The 19,947-nt window shown below is 42.6% G+C and overlaps 1 protein-coding gene across 1 annotated transcript in view; it reads right to left on the bottom strand.

The window, feature by feature from the left end:
• Positions 1-11,512: 11,512 nt before the first annotated feature.
• STARD13 (StAR-related lipid transfer (START) domain containing 13) overlaps positions 11,513-19,947 on the bottom strand; it is a 119,370-nt gene continuing 110,935 nt past the window's right edge. The window contains exons 10-14 of the mRNA XM_009998344.1: positions 19,802-19,916; positions 17,395-17,616; positions 15,222-15,439; positions 12,008-12,184; positions 11,513-11,630 (exon numbers count right to left, since the gene is read on the bottom strand). Coding sequence (XP_009996646.1) covers positions 11,513-11,630; positions 12,008-12,184; positions 15,222-15,439; positions 17,395-17,616; positions 19,802-19,916 — 850 coding nt within the window. The remainder of the gene's footprint in view (positions 11,631-12,007; positions 12,185-15,221; positions 15,440-17,394; positions 17,617-19,801; positions 19,917-19,947) is intronic.

Below are 19,947 nucleotides of genomic sequence, written 5' to 3'. Positions count from 1 at the left end.
CAAAGCAGCATCAGGGAAAGGGACACTTGCTTTCCCAAAGCAGATGAAAAGGGAAGAACAGGGTCACACAAGCCTGTGCTGCTGGGAGCTCTCAGTAAATCAGTTAATTACTTGGGTTGCTGGTGGCTGCACCCGACTTCAGAATGTCATAGAGAAATTTCAGCTCAAGGAACTGTGTCTTTTTTCAGTGGGGAAAGGACAGGGGTATGTCCAAAGATGGCCAGGGTCATACCGTCTGATGGGAAGAGATGAGAAGGGTGAAAGGGCTTCTCTTTGATTTCCTCAGTGAAAAAAGCAGAGAGCAGGAACTGGAATTTCTTTGCTGCTTCATCTGTCAGAAAACTGTGAGCCTGACCCTGTGCCCACGGACACAGCAGGGCTGGGATACCCCAATTCTGCACTTTCCACAGCAAGTTGCACACAGCTGGCACCCCGCCGCTGCCTGGCTACATACCTGGAAACTTGTGGGTAACTTACTGAGATGGTCTCTGCATGCCATTTGTGTTGAGTGTGACCTTACATCCCAGCATTTTGATGTAATAATCTGCACTTTATTGCTGCTTTTGCTGGGGCCTGAGATATTGGAGCTGTTAGTCTGAGCCTCTTCCAGGTTGGCTGAAGGGTTGGTTGCCTTTGAGCAACTGGATCTGGCCCTGGCAGCATTTCATCCCAAGGCATTGCATAACATCTGCAGGCCTCTCATTTTTGTCTCAGCAAGATAAGTTAGCAAAATATTAGTAGCATTTTTTATGAGAAGAAATAGAATGGAAAAAAACCCTGTGATATTTTGCCTGCCTTGCAAATCACATTAGGAGTGTCCTCAGTAGAAAGCAGTGAGGTAATTTTTCTCCCCTCTCTAACTCTCAGCTGGCATTGCCTTTAGCTGTAATTGTATTTTTATTGCTATGTGAATAATGTCAGTCACTGGAAAGAATATTTTAAAGGAAATGTCTCTGTGTTAATTAAGAATTATTTATCTACTAAAGCTGATTCAACTATATTAAATGTGATGTTTATCTACTAGATGACTAGTAGATGACTAAATTATCTCCCAGCGTTCTTTTCAACCTGAATACTCTAAGATTCTGTGATTTTATACTGTAAATTAAAACTGAAATATGAAATACTATTTTCATTTGTAACTTAAGATTCTATTTTTTTTAATAACCTACAGAAATAGAAAATAATTAGTATCTCACCATAATGATGAACATATTTGTCCTCTAGTTCCAGGCTTAAAATAGTCTCTTTTTGTGCTAATGTATATTTTGGTATTGAGATTAAGGTGAAAAATTCAGGGTAAGTGGTGAAGTATTAAAAATATATGTAAAAATTATAGCCTGAAGAAAAGCAAATATAGCTGAAGAAGAGCAAATTTTAAACTGCTGTATATTTATGCATTGGTGCCTGGAACAATGTGGATTGGAAAGAAATAGCTCTCCCTGAAAGTGTAAAATGGCAAATGGCTTTCTCCATGGCATGGCAATGAATCACCTTGCAATACGTGACTCCAGTAGTTAGATGCCTTCACAGTACTGAACAAAAAGTGATATTCATTGAATATAAACTGTAGCTGGGTCACGCCTAACTTGTACTTACGTGTGTGCTTGGATGTATATTGTAATTATTTTGCCGTTGGTAAAACATCAAGAGTCTGGATCTGATCTTTCTGAGCACTTACGTGCCTCCCCCTGGGTTTGGAGCAAGCCCAGCAGAGCACCAGTGCTGCACTGGTGGGCATGTGCCCGTCGTGACACTTCACTAACCATTAACCATCCAGCCAGTTGCTGTCTGTGGTGTTTAATGGCCCAGGCACAGCGCAAGTGTGAAGCAGCAGTCAGAGATGCTGCAGGCTCTTCCCGGAGAGCCTGGGTGATATGTAACCACCGACAGGCAGATGGCACCAGCTGGATATCTAATTTGTAGGTAAATTGGGATTTGTTGCTATGAAGCTGTATGATCACGTCCACTCATGGTGCCGTGGCCCATAGAAACAATGCAGCCTTTGCTGCTTTTCACTTTCAGAAGAGATTTTAAATACCCCTGTGTATATTTAAAACAGCAGTTGCCAAAGTCATCTTCTAAGCTGTCTGCCTGTGGTGCTGTCTGTGCACAGCCATGCATTGCTCTCAGCCAATGAATTGCCTAATGATGGGCCAGGGAAAATACAGTCTGGGCTAATGGAGATAATGGTATGGTTTTGCCTCGGGAATCTGCTTCATTTTTATGTCTTCAGAGGCCAGCATGAGTTTCTTGTCAATCTTGAAAAAAAATCACCCTCCACTAGGCAAAGATTAGGTACCTGTCAAAGGAGAGGTGCTAAATGCTCATGCAAATTGATGCAGTAATCACCTCTTGCAGTCAAGACTCTTGCGTGGGGCATTTATTCCATTTGATACCCATGTGTGAGTGATGATGATCTGGCACTCCCTGTTATCATCTGTGCATCTACAGCAGAAATGCCAACAGCAGCAAGGACTTCGAGCAGGGGGGACTCCCTACTCAGGCTGCAAAAGTCAGCTCAGGGGAGGATGGTGTTTTATTTTCTGAAGCACAACCAGAGTCCACATGTGATGGTGGTTAACCCACAGTATCATCTGTAGACTAGTTTCTTGATTTTAACTGTGTTTCTAGGATGAACTGTTGTTGCCAGTTTGCTCAATGTTCCAGATTATATGTGTTGTAAAAATACAAAGTTATATTTTTATTAAAAATATTTTTGTGGTGTGAGTGCAAAGCTTCTGTTTAATTTCTTGAAAAGATAGCGCAGTATGACTGTAGGAAGGATGTCTTTGCTAAATGAAAGAATGAATGTGATATTATTTTTATACAATCTCAGAAATGAAATAAAGATACAGTACTTAACGAAGTGTAACGTGATCTTACTGTTTAATCTGTCCAATATCTGTTTGCAACATGAAGTACCTTAGGAGAGGCTGTTATGATAACTCTACAAGAAGTTTGTGTTCCTGTTTGTTTTTCCAGTGCCATATAAATAACTGTAACTTTTGTTGAAGATTGCTGGGGCCTGTGTCTAAACAGAGCTTTTTCCAGCAGACCTGGGGCTTTGGAGGAATTTTGGTTCTTTGACTATTTTTTTTGTTGGTTTGTTGGGTTTTTTTTTAGGTTGACTATTGATATTTAAAAAAACTATGGAAATAACCATACTAGTATGAGTTTTTTGCTGTAATAGTTTATTCCATAGTAACATTGCAGTAAATTTGACAGCAGTGTAGTTACTCAGAGGCTTGAAGGATTTTGTCACTGTAGTTGTGGTTGGAAGCAGTTGGTGGCATCCTTATTAAACATCCCACCAAAAGTAAATGTCAAGGTTAAAGGAAGAAGAAAGGGAAAAGACTTAAGAGTGGGACAGTAGTTATACAAGTGTCAGCATGTTTAAGCACTGAACTTGCCCTTCACTATTCTCCTTGCATTGTATTTATTTGCTTTTGAGTAATTTAGAAAGCTTGTTTTGTTCACTCTGCTTGCAAAAACCCCTGAGGTGAAAATGTCCTTATTCAGGGTGAAGAAGTCAGATTTAGGTGCTAGATTTCAGCTTCAGCTGAGAATGTTCAGTCTTGTTCCTTCTTCGGTCATGAAAAACAGAAGAGGAGGTGAGGAAAAGAAAGGGGAAAACAGTTCCCATCTTTGATGTGCCACTCATGGATTGCCAGCCCACTCTTCACCAACAGTCACAAGGCTATGGCTGGTGCTGGCTGGTTAAGCCCACCCTTAAAGAGATTGGAAAAAGAAGGAATAACGAGGTGAGATGAAAGGGACAGGCTCCAGCGTATCAGAGGCTTTTATTTTGTTTTGTGAGTTAAACAGAAACCCCACTGTCAAAAGGTTCTGAGAAAATTAAGATTGTTAAGAAACCAGAAAGTTGAAATAACAGCAGCCAAGACACTTGTGGGTGCTGACATTTTGCTGGCTGCTATTTTGTGATGCTTTGTGTGTTTGTGAAGGAGCAGCAAAAGGGCCAGTGGGGCAGGGAGAAGCCAGGGAAAATACTAACAAAGCAGGGCAGGAAAGCCACAGGCACAAACAGATGCCTGAGTTCCTCATCCTGGGAGCTGAGGGAACACACACCTGGCATTGGGATGGGCTACAGGACTCCAAATATTCCTCTTAAAAAAAACAAATCTGCTCTGAAAACGCCCTACCTCCCCTATTTGTCCTGTAATGATGTACCTCCTCCATGGTGAATTTTACTGTAAAAAGCCTTTTCCTCATCACACAACACAACAAACACAGTGAAGCATTGTTATCTGGCCCCAGCTTTCCTGAGCTCATCTAAATGTGTTTCTAGCCTGAGCCCCAAGAGGTCCATGTGTGTCTGAGGCACAGAAGGAAACTGCGCTTGTGGGTGGGAGAGGTGGTGGCTGTCACTGGCCCTGGAGCAAAGCAGTGGGAATGACAGTGATGATGCTTTCCAAATACTGCAAATTCACATCAAGTTAGATTACGTTCTACTTTAGTTCTTTTCTGTTAGTGGAAAGATTTTTTTTTTTCCTACTTAAGAGAGTAACACCTTTTTTTGGCAGGGAAGGATGAGCTTTCACTCTTCCATCCTAACCTGGAATATATAATCTACTTCTCACTGAATTTTTTTAATATATATATTTTTTTTTTATGGCATCAGTCCTTGCAGGGAAGGAGTGGACCTGGGCAGCAACTTCTCAGTCGCATGGGTCTGGCTCTCAGGATCCCAGCTGGAGCTCCTCCCTGGGGCTGTGCCCTGCTGGGTTACATGTCCAAGCTGAAGCGGTGCCGAGCCCCGCGCGCCTCAGAACAGGCTGTGCAGCGAGGACCAGAGGAGGCACAGAGCCAGCAGCGTGTCCAGTGGCTGAAGTGATGGCTTGGCTCTAGGCAACCAACTGGCTGTTGTTGCATTGCTGCCTTCTGCACTTGGGGCTCTATAAGGGGCTTTCAGCAGGGCTTGTAAACCACCAGAGCTACACAAACACAACACCTGACCCAAGAAATCTGTTTTTCCTCCTGCCAGAGGGAACCGAGAATTGGCCGAGTGTTTAGTTCAAGAGGTGTAACAGTATAAACTACCTGTGCTGTAAAGTTTTACGAGGTGACAAAGTTTTGTAGTCTGGCAACAGCACAGTCAAGCTGGAGGCCATTGGATGCTCTGCCAGGAAAGGATGGGGTGCAAACTGGCAAGGAGGGCTTCCCGGCAAGCTGCAGCCTCTGCCATCAGTCCCGAGGGTGCCCCAAGGGGTGTGAGGCTGCTGCTCCTCCAGCCTGGGGCAGGCATGATCCAAGGGCTTTGTGATGCCTGAAGAACAGACCAGGGTCAGCTCCAGCTCTCTCACCACCTCCTCTTCCTTCTTTGGGCACATATTTACTTCCACTTGCGTTATGAAATGGGGAGCTAAAGGTATGACAGCAGTGTGCCAGTGCACATAGTTTATTTAGAATACAAACTGCTGCTTACAAGCCTTTAGAATTATTTTTTTAAAAATTGTTATTACTTTGCAGCAACCCTTCTGCCTCCTGCTCTCCAGTAGGATCAAGTTGGTCTTATTTCCAAAATCTGAGAAAATAAATGTTCATAAAGTAAGCTGCCAGTGCTGCAGTTGTCTCTCTCTCAGCACTAGCTGAGCCTTTAGGTCTTCTGATGGCAGTTTGTGAATTTCATACACATTTGTAACTCATTTATCAGCCACATTGCTGCAGGATCCATGAGCAGATACTGCCTTTCTTTGCACCTCGCAGCGGGAGGCAGCAGGGTCCTGTGCTCAGCAGCACGTGGTTGATCCTGCTTGGTATTCACAGGCACATTCTTCCAGCTGGTGATACGTTATTATTGGGCTGGGTGAAAAATAATGCAACCAAGCTCTTATTATTTTCTCGTTTCATCTGTTTGGCCATATTAATGCAGGATAATAATTATATAAATGCACAGGAGACACAGTCAAGGACACATTCATTTTTAAAGTCCTCCAATGCTCTTGTACTTCAGCCATTCATCTTCTGTCTTTAATTACAGCGAGTGATCTCAGAGGCACTTAAGAGATTAAATTACTCAATTATTTGAAAAAGCTGAATGCAATAACTGTATCTCTTTTCTGATAAATACCAGTGACTGCTGAAAAAGGTTGCCCAAGGCAAAAAATACTGGGAGGTCAAGGAGGCCATATTGTAATGTTTTGGCTTAGACCAGTGATATTTAATTTTTTGTTATTTACAGCCATTATTTTTATTTGCATTGATAAAACCCACAAACTTTTCCATTGCTGTTCTGGTGGTTTCAGCAGTGAGATGAATGTCACTGCTCAGCTATTTACAAGTGTCCTGGCACCTCTTTGAGTGTGGAGCGATCCACACAAGGCAACCAGATGATAACCCCAGCTCAAAAAGATGTAAGGCCCTGGCTGGGCATCAGCATGGCCAGCTAGTAAACTCCATTCAAGGTGATGTTCATGGCTGGGGTTTTGTCTGGGTGTTTGGGAAGGGTTACAACCGAAACAGATGTGGTGGCTCACTCTGTGTTGCGCTGGGACTGAGGAACACCTGTGTGGTTATTTTCCTGCTCTAGCCTTCCTGCTCCTGCCTTCCTGCCTCCTTGGAGAAGAGAAGCAGAACAATTTCTCCTCACCCTGGAGTTTTGTCCCTATTATTGGGCATGAGACATTTGCAGACCCAGACCCAAGCAGGCTGGCACTGCCTGACAACCCCTGTTGCAGCTGGGACTGGGGCCACTGACCCCATCGTCCTGACCTGAGGGCCTGTGGTGTCCTGTGCAGCCTGGGCTGGGCGAGCTGGGCACAGCCATGCTGGGACTAAGGACAGAAGAGGGAAGAGAGCATTGTAAAATATCTACCTGTGGGAGATCATTAGTGGGATAAACATCCTATTTTCGCAGTCAAAGGGGTAGCATGAGATAAAGTGTCCATGTTACTTGTTATGCAAGAGATGCTAGCTAGTCACTGGTGTCTGGGTCCTTTGTGGGTTAGGAAGGGTATCTGGGAGTGTGTAAGACCTCCCCCAGCATGAGCCTATAGAAGACAAGCAAATAGCTATCTGGAGTGTTGTAATGTTTTCCCTGTTGGTTGCTCATTAACCCAGACCCATTGCTCTGCTGTGTTAGCCCTTGAGTTCCACGTACCCGTCTATTTGCTGAGCAGAGTTTCTGCTCACTGAAGCAGGACAGTCTGCAATCACACAGTGCTGGGTGGAACCTGCTCTGCATCCATCACTCTTTGGGGGAAGATGTTAGCTTTCTACATAGCATAGCTGAGTGACCCATGATGCTGAGGGAACCAGATGCCTCACAAATTTATTTGTACATGTTAACAAGTCCAAACACCCACCTTCTTCTGAATCTAGGGTTTGATGCCCCATATTCCCGAACCTGGCACACCATGACATGCAACTGGAATTGTAACAGCATGGTCTGCCTGGCTTAGCACCCAGCCAGATGAAGCCCTAGTGCAGCTGTGATGGACACATATATCTGGCAAGGAGAGCATAACATTGCCATGATAAATCCCCAAGGGACTGTGAGAGAATCATGTACTTTAAGTGCTGCTTTCTGTTTGGCAAGGTCTGTATTCACTTCCAATGCTCTTCCATGTCACTATTGAGCTGAAGCAACAATATCAGTTTTCTTCTTCTCCTATTTGATTTGCAGGCTCCAGCAATCTGCTGGATATTTCTTCCAATATTTTCATCTCACAGTCATTTCAGTGTGTTCAGTCTGTGCTCTCATCTAACAACTATGCGTCGTTTCAAAGACCAACTTCTCATAGTCATGCAGAGATCCTCTGAGGTTGGCACTGATTCTGCCAAGCAAGTGCATCAGAGGATGCCTTGCTGGTGATTCCTGCAAGGCATTGCAGAGTGGATGGATGCCTGAGAAGTCAACATTATAAAGACTGCACATACCAAGAGCTGAAACATCAGTGCTGTTAGGGCTATGACAGTCTGTTTGCACTGACATTGCTGTGGGTTGGTAGGAGGGAGAGATGGGAATGAGAGCATATCACATAATAAAATTCTTCTAAGAAAGGAGGAACTTACACAGCTGACCATCTCAGCCATGGCAGAGAATCAGAGACAAGTACTTCCTTTCAGTCCAGACTTTAATACAGAGCTTTCCTGACTGTTGGGATGTAAAGGATTGTCCCCTCCTAGATAGCCTCTCATAGCTGACTCCCTGCTCAGCAACCTATTTTCTGAGACTCTGCTTCTTTTGACAATTCAAGAGAGAGCTGAAAAGAGATAGGCCACTCCAGAGGGGGACCATCTGCAGATACGTGTAAGATACACAGAAATCTCTATCCTGCTGTTGCATTTTTTATTCTTTTGCAATGGCTTGGTGGATTTGAGATGGCTGAAGTCTGATAATGAGAAACCAACATCCAGCATCCCAGCTCCACAGTCGCTCATATGAACCTGGACTTGACACAAACATAGATGCAGAAACGTGGTTGAATTCAGTGGCAGTCAGGGGCCTGAACACTGTTGAGGACCTGTGTCTACCTTTCTCAAGCCAGCCATCCCTGCTTAAGCTTCTTGTGAAAACAATTTTGTCCATGAAGCTCTTGTATGCTTACAATCACTATAGAATTAGTAGACAATATCATTTTGAGCCTAAAATCATCACTGAGTCCCGTATCAGAACAGTTTAGTGTACAGCAGGTTGCAATAAAGAAAGCAAGGGCTTAAATGTGCTGTTTTCTTGTGCCAGCGGATGAAATGAGCACACCAACGAAATAATTCTTTTGTGTATGCAAATTTATTTAACTCTGCAATTATTTATTTACAATTAATGACTGATACCAACAGATGAGGTAAAAATATGAGGTATTGATATGAGTATAACAGTTAAAAATGCAATTATTATAATGTTCTCTCAATGGCAATGGCAATGTAACTATACAAAATACTGTGGTAGCTGAGTGGTAGACATGGCATAATGTGCATTTTAAAGGAATTTTATTTCATTGATACATGGCTTAGAGATGCCAGAAGCACATGACAGAGTTTCTGCAAGGGTAGGAGGACAACCCTACCTTGCTCACAGCAGCAAGTGGCACAGGGCCCCTTCCAGCTGAGTGATGCCCTGTCAGACAGGATAAAACCACTGTCAAGGTTTCCCCTTCATTTCCTGAAGAAATTATTTACTGTCAGACAATTGCTATTCCCAGGGCCAGAAATTCTGCACCCACTAATACTGAGGCACTGTTGTATTCATTTATGCAAACTAACATAGCAGAAGTGCTCTAATTGCTCGTGTTTTGGAAAACAGCCAGCAAGAAACCTGTTGCCACGGCTACAGGCATTTGGGGAGGAGGTGCTGCTCTCTGGGATGGCAGTCCTGCTGGGACCAGGGGACTGGCCTTGCCCCACCAGCTGGTGAGCCCTGGGAAGGCTGCTCCAGGGAAGGCTGGATCAGGGCAGTGGTGGTGCCCTGCAGCAGGCAGGTGACTGCCTGTCCTCAACACACCGGGTGAGGGGGTGACACTCCCCTGTCTTTAAGACCTAAAAACACAACAGTTGCACACTGCAGCTATCGTTGGCCATAAATTCCTGGCAGGAGCTCCTGGCAGCCTACCTCCCATGAGCTGCTCAGTAAAATGTGGGTGAGACAGCTCATAGGGGAGGACAATTGACTTTTTTGGGGTCATGCTGCTCCATGGGGACACCATGCTGGGTCACCCTGCCCCTGTCCACCTTGAACTCCCACTGGCTTGCAGGGCTGTCCCCACCCCAAGCCCTTATGTGTGTGCATGAGGGACCATGCTCTAGCAGCAATCAAAGACCACACATGGTCCACCCCACAGGCCCCATACCTGGGGCAAATTCAAAGCACTGGCTTTGAGGATACTTTCCTGTTTCCTGAATCAGGGAACAGAACTGTAGCTTCTTGTAGGAAATGTATCCCTTTTAATTGACCTCATACTAAACCTCAGTGGATTTTGTTGGAAGGACTGAGCTACAACACTGGCTACAAATGACTCAGCTGGTTTTGCAGCAATAAGGTCAAAGTGAACAAATGCAATTAACAAAGAACTGTATTAACAGGCTTGTACATTCTTACTGAATCATAGATCTAGTATAATTTTTGGTCTTAGGTTAGTTAAAAACAAAACAGAACCCTGCCTCAAAGGTAATATCAACAAATTATTATTATTACTTTTAAAGCATTCTTCCATTAGCAAAATAATAGGTCCCTGAAAATGAAATGATAAAATAGGCTTAAATAGCTCCTACTCCTCATAGTCAGGGGCTAATCCTGCTCCCACCAATGTCTGTAGAGGCAGGATCAAGCAGATCAGTGCAATATAATAAGAAAATGCTTGCTGTTACTACAAAAGCAATCTTTCCAAACATAGTTTGCATTTAGTCTTTTAAATTTCCAAGTTGTGCTTAAAAAAAGCTTAGCTATTTGTATAGTAAGAATATTAAAAGGCATGGCATTCATCTGCACATCTCTGTGTCCACTGGATGTGGAAAATCTGCTTTGGAGTTTCTTAATAATTAGCCATCTCTATGGGAGAAGGAAACAACAACACAGAAACACTGACTCAGAACCTAGACAAAATGCTAAAACCCCCCATATTTACTGCTTAATAACTGACCAGCCTGATTTCTGACACCTCAGTTCACACAGTGTTATCTTGTGCTCTCCAAGAATGACCAGTTCCTTCAAACACTGCACACAGTGAGGTTCTCTAGCTGCAGAGATACCATTAATTAAGGCAACAGGTAAGTTTTCAACACCTTGTGTATTAACAGTCACAAATCTTCTGCAGCTGAATATAAATGGCGTTCAAAATGCCTCTCTCCATTACATTTCTCCATGTATTTTATTTGGTGAAACTGATCCACTCCTCATTATTTTTAAACGTACAGTAGCCTCCCTCCTGTTTAGTTCCTTTAATTCTCCCTACATCTATTTCTAGGTACCTTCTCACAGCATACATGAACATGAAACATATTTGAGAACAAGTGTTTCTGTTATCACATGGATTATGCCCAGAGCCCTGTGATAACAGCAAACACAGCTTATGTAGCAGTGACACACTAAGAAACAAGTGACAGATTCATTTAAGGTCCAACTGATGCAAGTGACTTGCACTGAGTTATATACAAAATAATTAATTTATACATATACATATATATAGATATAATATAGATAAGTATATACACACTGTACATAACTTATTTACAATTAAAATATGCTTCTTAGAAGCCTTTAAATATCAGAGTTATGTAACACACAAATAATGGCAATAATCTGACTTTAAAGTAATAATGATAAAAGCTCTCTGAAGAAACATTTACTTCAATAATTGAAATTAATACAGAAGGGATGTGGCAGTGGGATGTGAAGTCTCCAGAAAAAAATAACTTTCCTATAAAATTCCTGTTTCATTTTTGTACAGACCCAGGTCTGGTCAGATTTCTGCAGCTTAAATAAAACCTTTGCTTTCAGCATCCCTGTTCCCTGCCAGACCCTGATTTATGCTCACAGGCTCCTAGGAACATTTCCTCAGATTTTCGTTTCTGGTCCCTCTGCAATCAGAGGCTGAAATGAGTTTCTGATCCTGGCAACTTCTGCTGCACACAGATGTCCAAAGCCTTTGTTGTACCACTCTGGGGAATGTCCTCTGAAGAAATGGAAAGAGAATTATTGAGAAACTCAAATACTCAAGAAACATGCCCTGCAGGAAGGGGCTTGCCATCCTTCCTGCTCCCTGCTGCCCACAGTGGTGGTGGGGACTTCAAATACTTGTCATCCCAAGCCTACTCTGAAGTTCTCCCTTACAGTAATCAAATAAGCAGATTTTATTTCTATGATCACATCACAGCAGCAGTAGAGGCTGAGCAGAGAAATGAGCCTGGTGGATGGAAAACACTGCAGGAAGATTCCAAAGCAACAAAGCTACACTGACCACGTCCTCCGTGCCAAGCAACTCCCCTCTCTGAGCTGGAATTTTTTGCCCTACTTAATGGACATCTGCTTTTTGCAAGTGGGCATACTTACTTTAGGTCAATTCTGCAGATGTGGGTCAGCCTGGCTTTTCCTGAGCCACATGGCTCTATCAAGTACTGAGAGTCCATCACGATGGCTCGCACAGCTCCCATAAGAGGAGCTTCTTCGTGCTCCACAGAGATGGCAACCAGCATGCACATCCCCTTTGGCAAATCCGTCCTCCACGTCCTGCAGCAAGACATTCAAGGTGGAATCACTTCAGTAACGAAACTTTTGGGCACATAAGAACCAAAATTAAAGTTTCAGTTTGCTTGTCTGTTTATCCTTGTTGTCAGCAATGCCACTTGAGTGCCCTAGGAATCCCTGGAGGAGTTTCACATTCCCCAGTGGGGAGTCTGACCATGATGTGGAATGGCCAACTATCTATACTGCTGCAGGCTCCAGGAAGAGACATTTTGCTTCTCCACCCAAGCATTTTGCAACCATTATATATTACAGGGTATGATACAGTCTTTTTTAGACAGACAGAAGTTCTGGAAAGGAGATGAAGTGAGCATAAGCCATCCAGCAAAGGCTGGCATGTTGCATTGCATCCATCCAGACTTACAAATACAGTTTAGCAGAGCAGAAGTCCTCACTACTACCCACACTGACTTCTGAAACTGCCAGAACATGCTTCAAGGACATTAAAAACAAAACATCTTTTCATTTTTTCCCTCTCCCAAGTTGTTGGCCTCTCTTACATGCTGCAGAAGTTTTCCACCAAGTTCAGGTGACCTAGATTATAATAATTAAATTTTTTCTTGTTGTGTGAGCAGTCTCAATGCATTCTGGTGTCTCACATCTTTCTCATCTGCCTTGGATCTCATGGGATAGGTCTATGCTGTTTCCCATGCTGTGGGAAGAAGTGAGACATTCCTGGTGTGCTGTGTAATGTGCACCATCTTGCCATGGACTGTCTGAAGCCACCTTGGAAAATACCATGTTTGGGCAGATAAACTGCTTTCAAAGGACTGTTGAAGTTTGGATTTCAGCAGGTAATTTTCACACTCTGCATTTTTCTTGTAAGATACTGACTTCAGAAAGTTTAACATGTGTCTGGGCATTAATAAAAATGATGAGCTCTCTTGGCAGATGAAACAGATGGACGGTAGGAAATCCCACATCAGAGCTACTGTGAAATGCAGAACCATCTACTGTGATTGCCTGCACAGTCCTCAGATGTGACCATATCTTTTTGTTAACTGCACCACACTTACTTGGGCCATTTGTGAGGTGGGAAACCATGTATCCCAGAGATTGCAGAAGACTTATGATGCCTTTTCCCACTTATGCAGATTTAGGCCAGTTTCTGTACTTCTCTAAATAACTTAGAGTAGTAAAAAATAGGCATGACAGCTAACTCAGAGGTGCTCTGATACTCAATGAACATTAAACATCTGAGGAGTTTTTTTAACGAAAAGTGATGCCTCTGCAGTGTAGCTGAGAGCTGCATCAGATCCCAGGCACATGACACATCTCCCCTATCCTCTTACCATTCATCTTCTCAAGGGACCCTAATCCCCTTGTTGTGACTGGTAAATTGAAAAAAGAAAAAGGAAAAAAAACCCCACAATAGCAACTTAAGTTTATCTTTCCCAGCTAGAAGTTTGATTAGCAAGGGAAAGATTGCTGTCTGTTAAAATGTCTTAATTCATGTCCCCAGAGATGAATTATAATTTCACTGTTCACTGCCTGCCAATCATAAGGTATCAAATTGACTAGAGCTAACCTTGCTCTAGATTTAATGATGTAAGTGAAAGAGATAAACAACAGAATCTGACAGATCTGCCTGACTCTTTTTTCAGCCCTTAAAAACCCACCAGGATTCAGTTTTATGATATGTATTTCCATCCTTGGGGGTCATTTTGCCTGGGTTAGTGTAAAGAATGAGAACTCAATGACAAGGTTTTTCTTTAACTGATGTGATTGCACAGCAGGTCTTTAAAGAACATAACCCACCATGAAACCTAATAGTGGACTAAGTGTCTAATAAGAGGACAGGATTATGGTTATCAAAACCTTCCTGCTGCTCCAAGGCAATCTTCTTGGTGCTATGCAGAGAGCCAGGGTTAGCATTGCTTTAAGTCAGTAATATTATATAAGAAAATTAATTATAACTAATTCAGCCCAGTATACTGTGGGAAGACAAAGGCATTAAAATAATTGAAAAACTGCTGTTTTAACATTATAAAGAACTTACAGAATATATTTTTTATATCTTCCTCTAAGAGTTCCAATCATTCTCTCCTTATACTGACAATATCTGCATGTTACCATTCTCTAAGAGAATACTGAAGTTCACAGAAGGGATGTACTATTATAATTGTTTTTATTTGGCTCATCTTCTTTCTTCAATCTTTGTTCCCTGTAATACAATTCTGACTCATGGGACTATTTCCTTTGTCAAAACTGTTCAGTATTTCTCTGGCACATCATTTCAATCAAAGAAAGCAGAGACCAAGAATGGGAATGCATAAATCTTCCTGAAATAAATAACTGTAGGACTGACCCTGTAAGTGAAATGTGTCAGCAGCTCCACAATAGCTCCTGGCAAGCAAAGGCTGAGGATATCAAAGGCAGAAGGTGCATAAGAGGAATGTTGTTCTCTGTTCTTATGGGCAGACAGACAGTGGCAGAACTGGGACTGAATTTAGAATATTGATACACAGCTATACATTTATTTGAGAGACATAATCCCTTGAAAGGCAGTCAGAATACGTATCTACTGCCTCCTCCTGTTTATTTCCACACTAGGATCTTTATGGGTTAGCTTTCTCCAACTGCAAAGCTAAAATAATAACCTGCATAAACACTGTGTAACAACCTTAGCTTAAAAGCACCACTATTTTCTCTACTAAACATTTGCCTTCTGAACATCCAACATTCCCCAGAGAAGAGCAAAAGCAGTGTAGAAGACAATTGGGTTCTATTTGCACTGTTTTGACAACAAAGCTAAGAGAGAACAGCAGCTATTATCAGACATCTGTTCTAAGAAATAAATGATATTTGTGGCCTCAGGAGTATGTGCTGCTCAAATTACATGAGGGAGAAGGTCAGCATGCTCTAGGTGTACAATTTTAATTCAGTTTGAGAAATCAACTCTGCTGCCCAGGAGTAGAGTTCTCAAAGAACAATTATACAAATGCAAAGGCTGAGATAAAACCAGATCTTCCTTGCATGCACAGCAGGAAGCAAAGCTACTGGAGAACTGCCCTTAGCTTACCTTAGAACAACAAAATCTCTGACTGGATGAGGAGCCATGCTGTTTAAAACATACTGGTAAACTTCTGTTTGCTTGTCCAGGCTCTCCACCACCTTCCACTGCAAGAAGTCCTCGTCCCAGAGGTGACGTTCTCTTAGCACTCGGTTCAGGACAACTGATGGAGGAGCTTCAACTTCCACCGAGGCTTTCCAAAGTCGTAGGGGGTTCCCATCCCCAACCTGGAGGAAAGTAGCAACATAAAACTCCATAATCTATATTCATATGTTCAGCAGAGAATAACTGAGGACAAGATCTTAGTATGGGTATCTGACTTTGGCTTAAAAGTATTCAAATTTCCCTGCTGATCATTACAATTATTGCTATTGCCCTTCTGTATGTGAAAACACGTCTCCTAGTCCTGGATGGAACACTGAAGTGATATATTACTTCTACTCTCCCACCAGTGTATATCTGGACCAGTTCCCATAGTACCAGTGGAGCTGCTCTATTATTTCTAGTGTGACAAACACTTTTTCAACCCCAAGCATCCTACATATAATGAAGAATACGTGTGTGTAGAAGTAAAAGCATATGAGAGACTAAAACCCTGGGCTGAAATAAAGCTACCACCTTGGGCAATCTGATGCACTAGCTGCAACAGAGGGTCAATTAACTCTCCTGGTTAATTGGTGGAAGAGCAGAACACATGCTGATTCACTTATGTTTTAGATACACAGATGTTTGCTCCTCAAAATAGTCGCAAGGGAAGTACTGGGAAAATGCCTTTCAAAGAAAGAACACACAAACTGCTTGCTAACTCTTCCTAGCTCACAGCTCCTGGTACTTGTTACACCTCTACAGCGCACAGTAAGAGGAGCAGAAAGTGCTAGGCTACATAAAAGATAGATATTCTAAATTCCACACATACAGCATTGCTGTATGGTTTTAGGGCTGTCATATTTCAGGCAGCAAACAGGTTAACTGTAAGCACTGGATCTTGCAAGCCCTGCTTTTCTAACCCCTCCCTACCCTGGCCTCCTCACATACCAATGCTAGTGCTCCAGAAACCTCCAGCACATCCCACAGACCCAGCATTGTGTCCCCAGAAACACACCTTCCACTCCTCCCACCTTAAATTATTACATGTTGTTATAATTTCTTCTTCCCAAAGCCCTCAGCTCCCCACTCCTCCTGCCCTGGAGCCCCAGGGGCTCCCAGTCTCCTCTGCAGAGATTTGCTCTGTTTCAGACCTGTGCATGCCCCTATTTGTTGCCTCCCCTCTTTCCCATCCTACTCCCACCTGAGCCCTGTTTCTGCCTCCACAACCTCCAGCAGTTCCTCCCTGGAGGGGTCTTTCACAGAAGATGGCTACAAACCAGAGTAACTAATTTCTCTGGCCTAACAGAGGGATTGCAGCAGCCCAAATAGGGAAAATGTTGACCCCCTGTCCCCTCACCACCCAGATCCCATATTCCTCCCAGTGCTCTTCCCCTACCTAACTAGTGTCACCCACCCCTAATCCATCCCTTCCTCTCGCTGGCAGCTGCTGCTGGTTTGCAGATCTCCCTTTGTCATTGCATTCCTAGCAGCCCTGAACACCACTGTCTGCAGGGACCCTGCAACACCCTCCTCCTGGCTGCAGCAGTCTGGCTTTCCCTGCAGAGGTGACAGTGCCTGGAATGACCTCAGAAATTTTGATAAAAGTTGCAGATATCACAAGGACAAGAGGATCAGGAATAGAACTGGCCATATGGGTAGCCTGGCTAAGTAAAGCAGCAAGCAGCCTGAAGAGATTTTTTTAATGCCTACATTCTGGCTGTGTTCTCCAAACCGCTGGCAAACAACAGGAGATGGTCAGAAATTTTGCCTGTCCCTCAGTCAAAGAGCTTAGTGATGGTATCTGTTGTTTAAAGTCTCAGCTCACACCCTGTGTTGTTTGCTGCATCACTTACATTATCCATTTTGGAGACCTTAGCTTGCTTTGTGTGATTTCTCTTGCAATCTCATACTTTAATCACTATTTTATTATGTTTTTAACTGTTTTCAGTAGTGTTGTAAAAAAATAAATAAATAAAAGTGCCTCACCAGACACAAAGGTACATATTTAGCCATGTAACAAGTCAGGGGGTCCCCATAGCTAGGCTGTATTTTACTTTGGTTCCTTTACTGCTTCTTCCATATCACCCTAAATCACCTTTTTGTAGGCGAGTTCTGTGTTCTCTATACTGGAACAGGTGACCCATCCTTTGAATTTCTCCTTTGCTTCTTTCTGGAGATTGTGCATGAGACCTTCCAGGTACATCTGATAGCTCCCTCCTTCCTCATCCACTTGTTTCCCAAGCTCATCTAGGGTGGGAGAATGCACTTCTGCATCAACATAGGAGTTTCGGGACTGGGTGATCATCTCGTGCGGGACCTGTGCCACAGAAGGGAGGGAAAAAACACAGGAAAACCTCCTGCTGAGAACTCTTCCTTAAGGTAGTGTGTTTCTAGGCTAATGGACTATTCATCACCCAATTACAATGAGCCTGTGTTCTGTAAAATGGACACCTATTTCTGTCTTTGCTTCTTATGCAAGACGAAAAATCAGTGTAGTGTAATGAAACTGTCCATAGCTCAGAATAGCACTGCTCATGCAGAACCATATTAGACTGGTCAGCTGTAGGTCAACACCCCTATGTTACTCCTCTAGCCCCTCAGAAATGTTGCCTTGTGCTTCAGGGGAAGGGAGGTATGAGCATTATCTCTCCTCCAGCTGCAGTGAAAGATGCAGGGAGACTGCATCTCCCTATGGCATTTTAACTTTATTGCATGACACACAGAAATATCATGTATCAACTCTTCTTTTTGAGATGAATGTTTTAATTGAGGTGGTAAAAACATTATAATAATATCAAGTGTTAAACCAGCAGATTTTTATTGCAATTAGACTAAAATTGCCTAATCCAGTAATTTGGGTTGAAAACTGCCACAATTACCCTGCATTTTTAGTAGTTGAATGCTAGAAGGAACAGTCATAAAGGAATGAGATAAATAAACTTTACAAGTAAGGGAGTCACCATAAATCTCTGAGCTAATATGAGACAGAAAATGTAAGAATAAACAAATACTTCAAAGGCTCCTGCATGATGTGGCCATGAATAATGCTGTTTGAGTCTCTCACTCACCTCAAAAAGTTTGTTGCATTCCATTATCATGTGAGCAAGTCCCTGAGTAGCTGCCAGGTTTTCACTGAGGTCCTTCTGATCTGGCTTCCCTGTTGCATATTTTTTCTGTATTACTCTGTAATTGAATTCAGTGTCTCAGGTAAAAAGAGGTGAATCTTTTTAATAGGAAAGCAAACAGCAGCAAGATATTCAGAATGCTAGAGAGAAAAGCCTATCTTTAGTTGTTATTTATCACAAAGCTTGCTGAAAGTGTTGGGCCTTTTTTAAAGGAAAAAAATGTTTACCTAAAATATTGTTGAGCCAAAGGTAAAATCAGGAAAGATAATGTTTGTTGAGCGTTAGGTGCTGTACATTTTGGAATGGACTTCTAACAGACATGATGTACAGTGTTTTATCTTGTTGCTGCTTCAAGTGCTTGCTCAGACACTGGTGATACATGTACAAGACCATGAATCTCAGTGTATTCTAAACCAGAGGCAGGGGAGAAAGTCAGCAGGGACATCTATGCCCTGTGTAGTCTATACTCACCATGTTGCAGACCATCTTAATGTGGCCTGAAATAAACTCAGTTTCCCAAGTGGCAAAATGTAGCCAGAAAATAGAGTGAAAAACCACTCACTGAAAATCTACGTATTAAAATCCTTTAAAATATGGTCAATCTTTCACTTCAGCCAGAACAAAATCAGGCCCTTTCCCTTCACAGAAGCCAACATTGCTTATGCAAAACTCATTAGTGCTTCAGTGAAATTTCACAGGGAAAGCAGGCACTACACATTCCCAACAGCCAGCCAGAAATGGCTGTTGGGCTTGTAAAAAAATGCCTTCTATGCACACGCAAGGGTGCTGCTGGCTCTGCAGCATGGGCTTTCCCACCTCACTGCAGCCATGCCCTGTGAAACGTGCTGGAAAGCAGATACTTTGGAAAATTTTATCCTGCGTACCTTTAGAAACACTGAAAGCATTATTATATATTATCATTGTGCTTCAGGGGAAGGGAGGTATGAGCATTATCTCTCCTCCAGCTGCAGTGAAAGATGCAGGGAGACTGCATCTCCCTATGGCATTTTAACTTTATTGCATGACACACAGAAATATCATGTATCAACTCTTCTTTTTGAGATGAATGTTTTAATTGAGGTGGTAAAAGCATTATAATAATATCAAGTGTTAAACCAGCAGATTTTTATTGCAATTAGACTAAAATTGCCTAATCCAGTAATTTGGGTTGAAAACTGCCACAATTACCCTGCATTTTTAGTAGTTGAATGCTAGAAGGAACAGTCATAAAGGAATGAGATAAATAAACTTTACAAGTAAGGGAGTCACCATAAATCTCTGAGCTAATATGAGACAGAAAATGTAAGAATAAACAAATACTTCAAAGGCTCCTGCATGATGTGGCCATGAATAATGCTGTTTGAGTCTCTCACTCACCTCAAAAAGTTTGTTGCATTCCATTATCATGTGAGCAAGTCCCTGAGTAGCTGCCAGGTTTTCACTGAGGTCCTTCTGATCTGGCTTCCCTGTTGCATATTTTTTCTGTATTACTCTGTAATTGAATTCAGTGTCTCAGGTAAAAA

The sequence above is a fragment of the Chaetura pelagica genome, unplaced genomic scaffold, assembly GCF_000747805.2.
Source record: "Chaetura pelagica isolate M959 unplaced genomic scaffold, ChaPel_1.0 scaffold105, whole genome shotgun sequence".
NCBI lineage: Eukaryota > Metazoa > Chordata > Aves > Apodiformes > Apodidae > Chaetura > Chaetura pelagica.
This window is presented reverse-complemented; position numbering and strand designations above follow the sequence as displayed.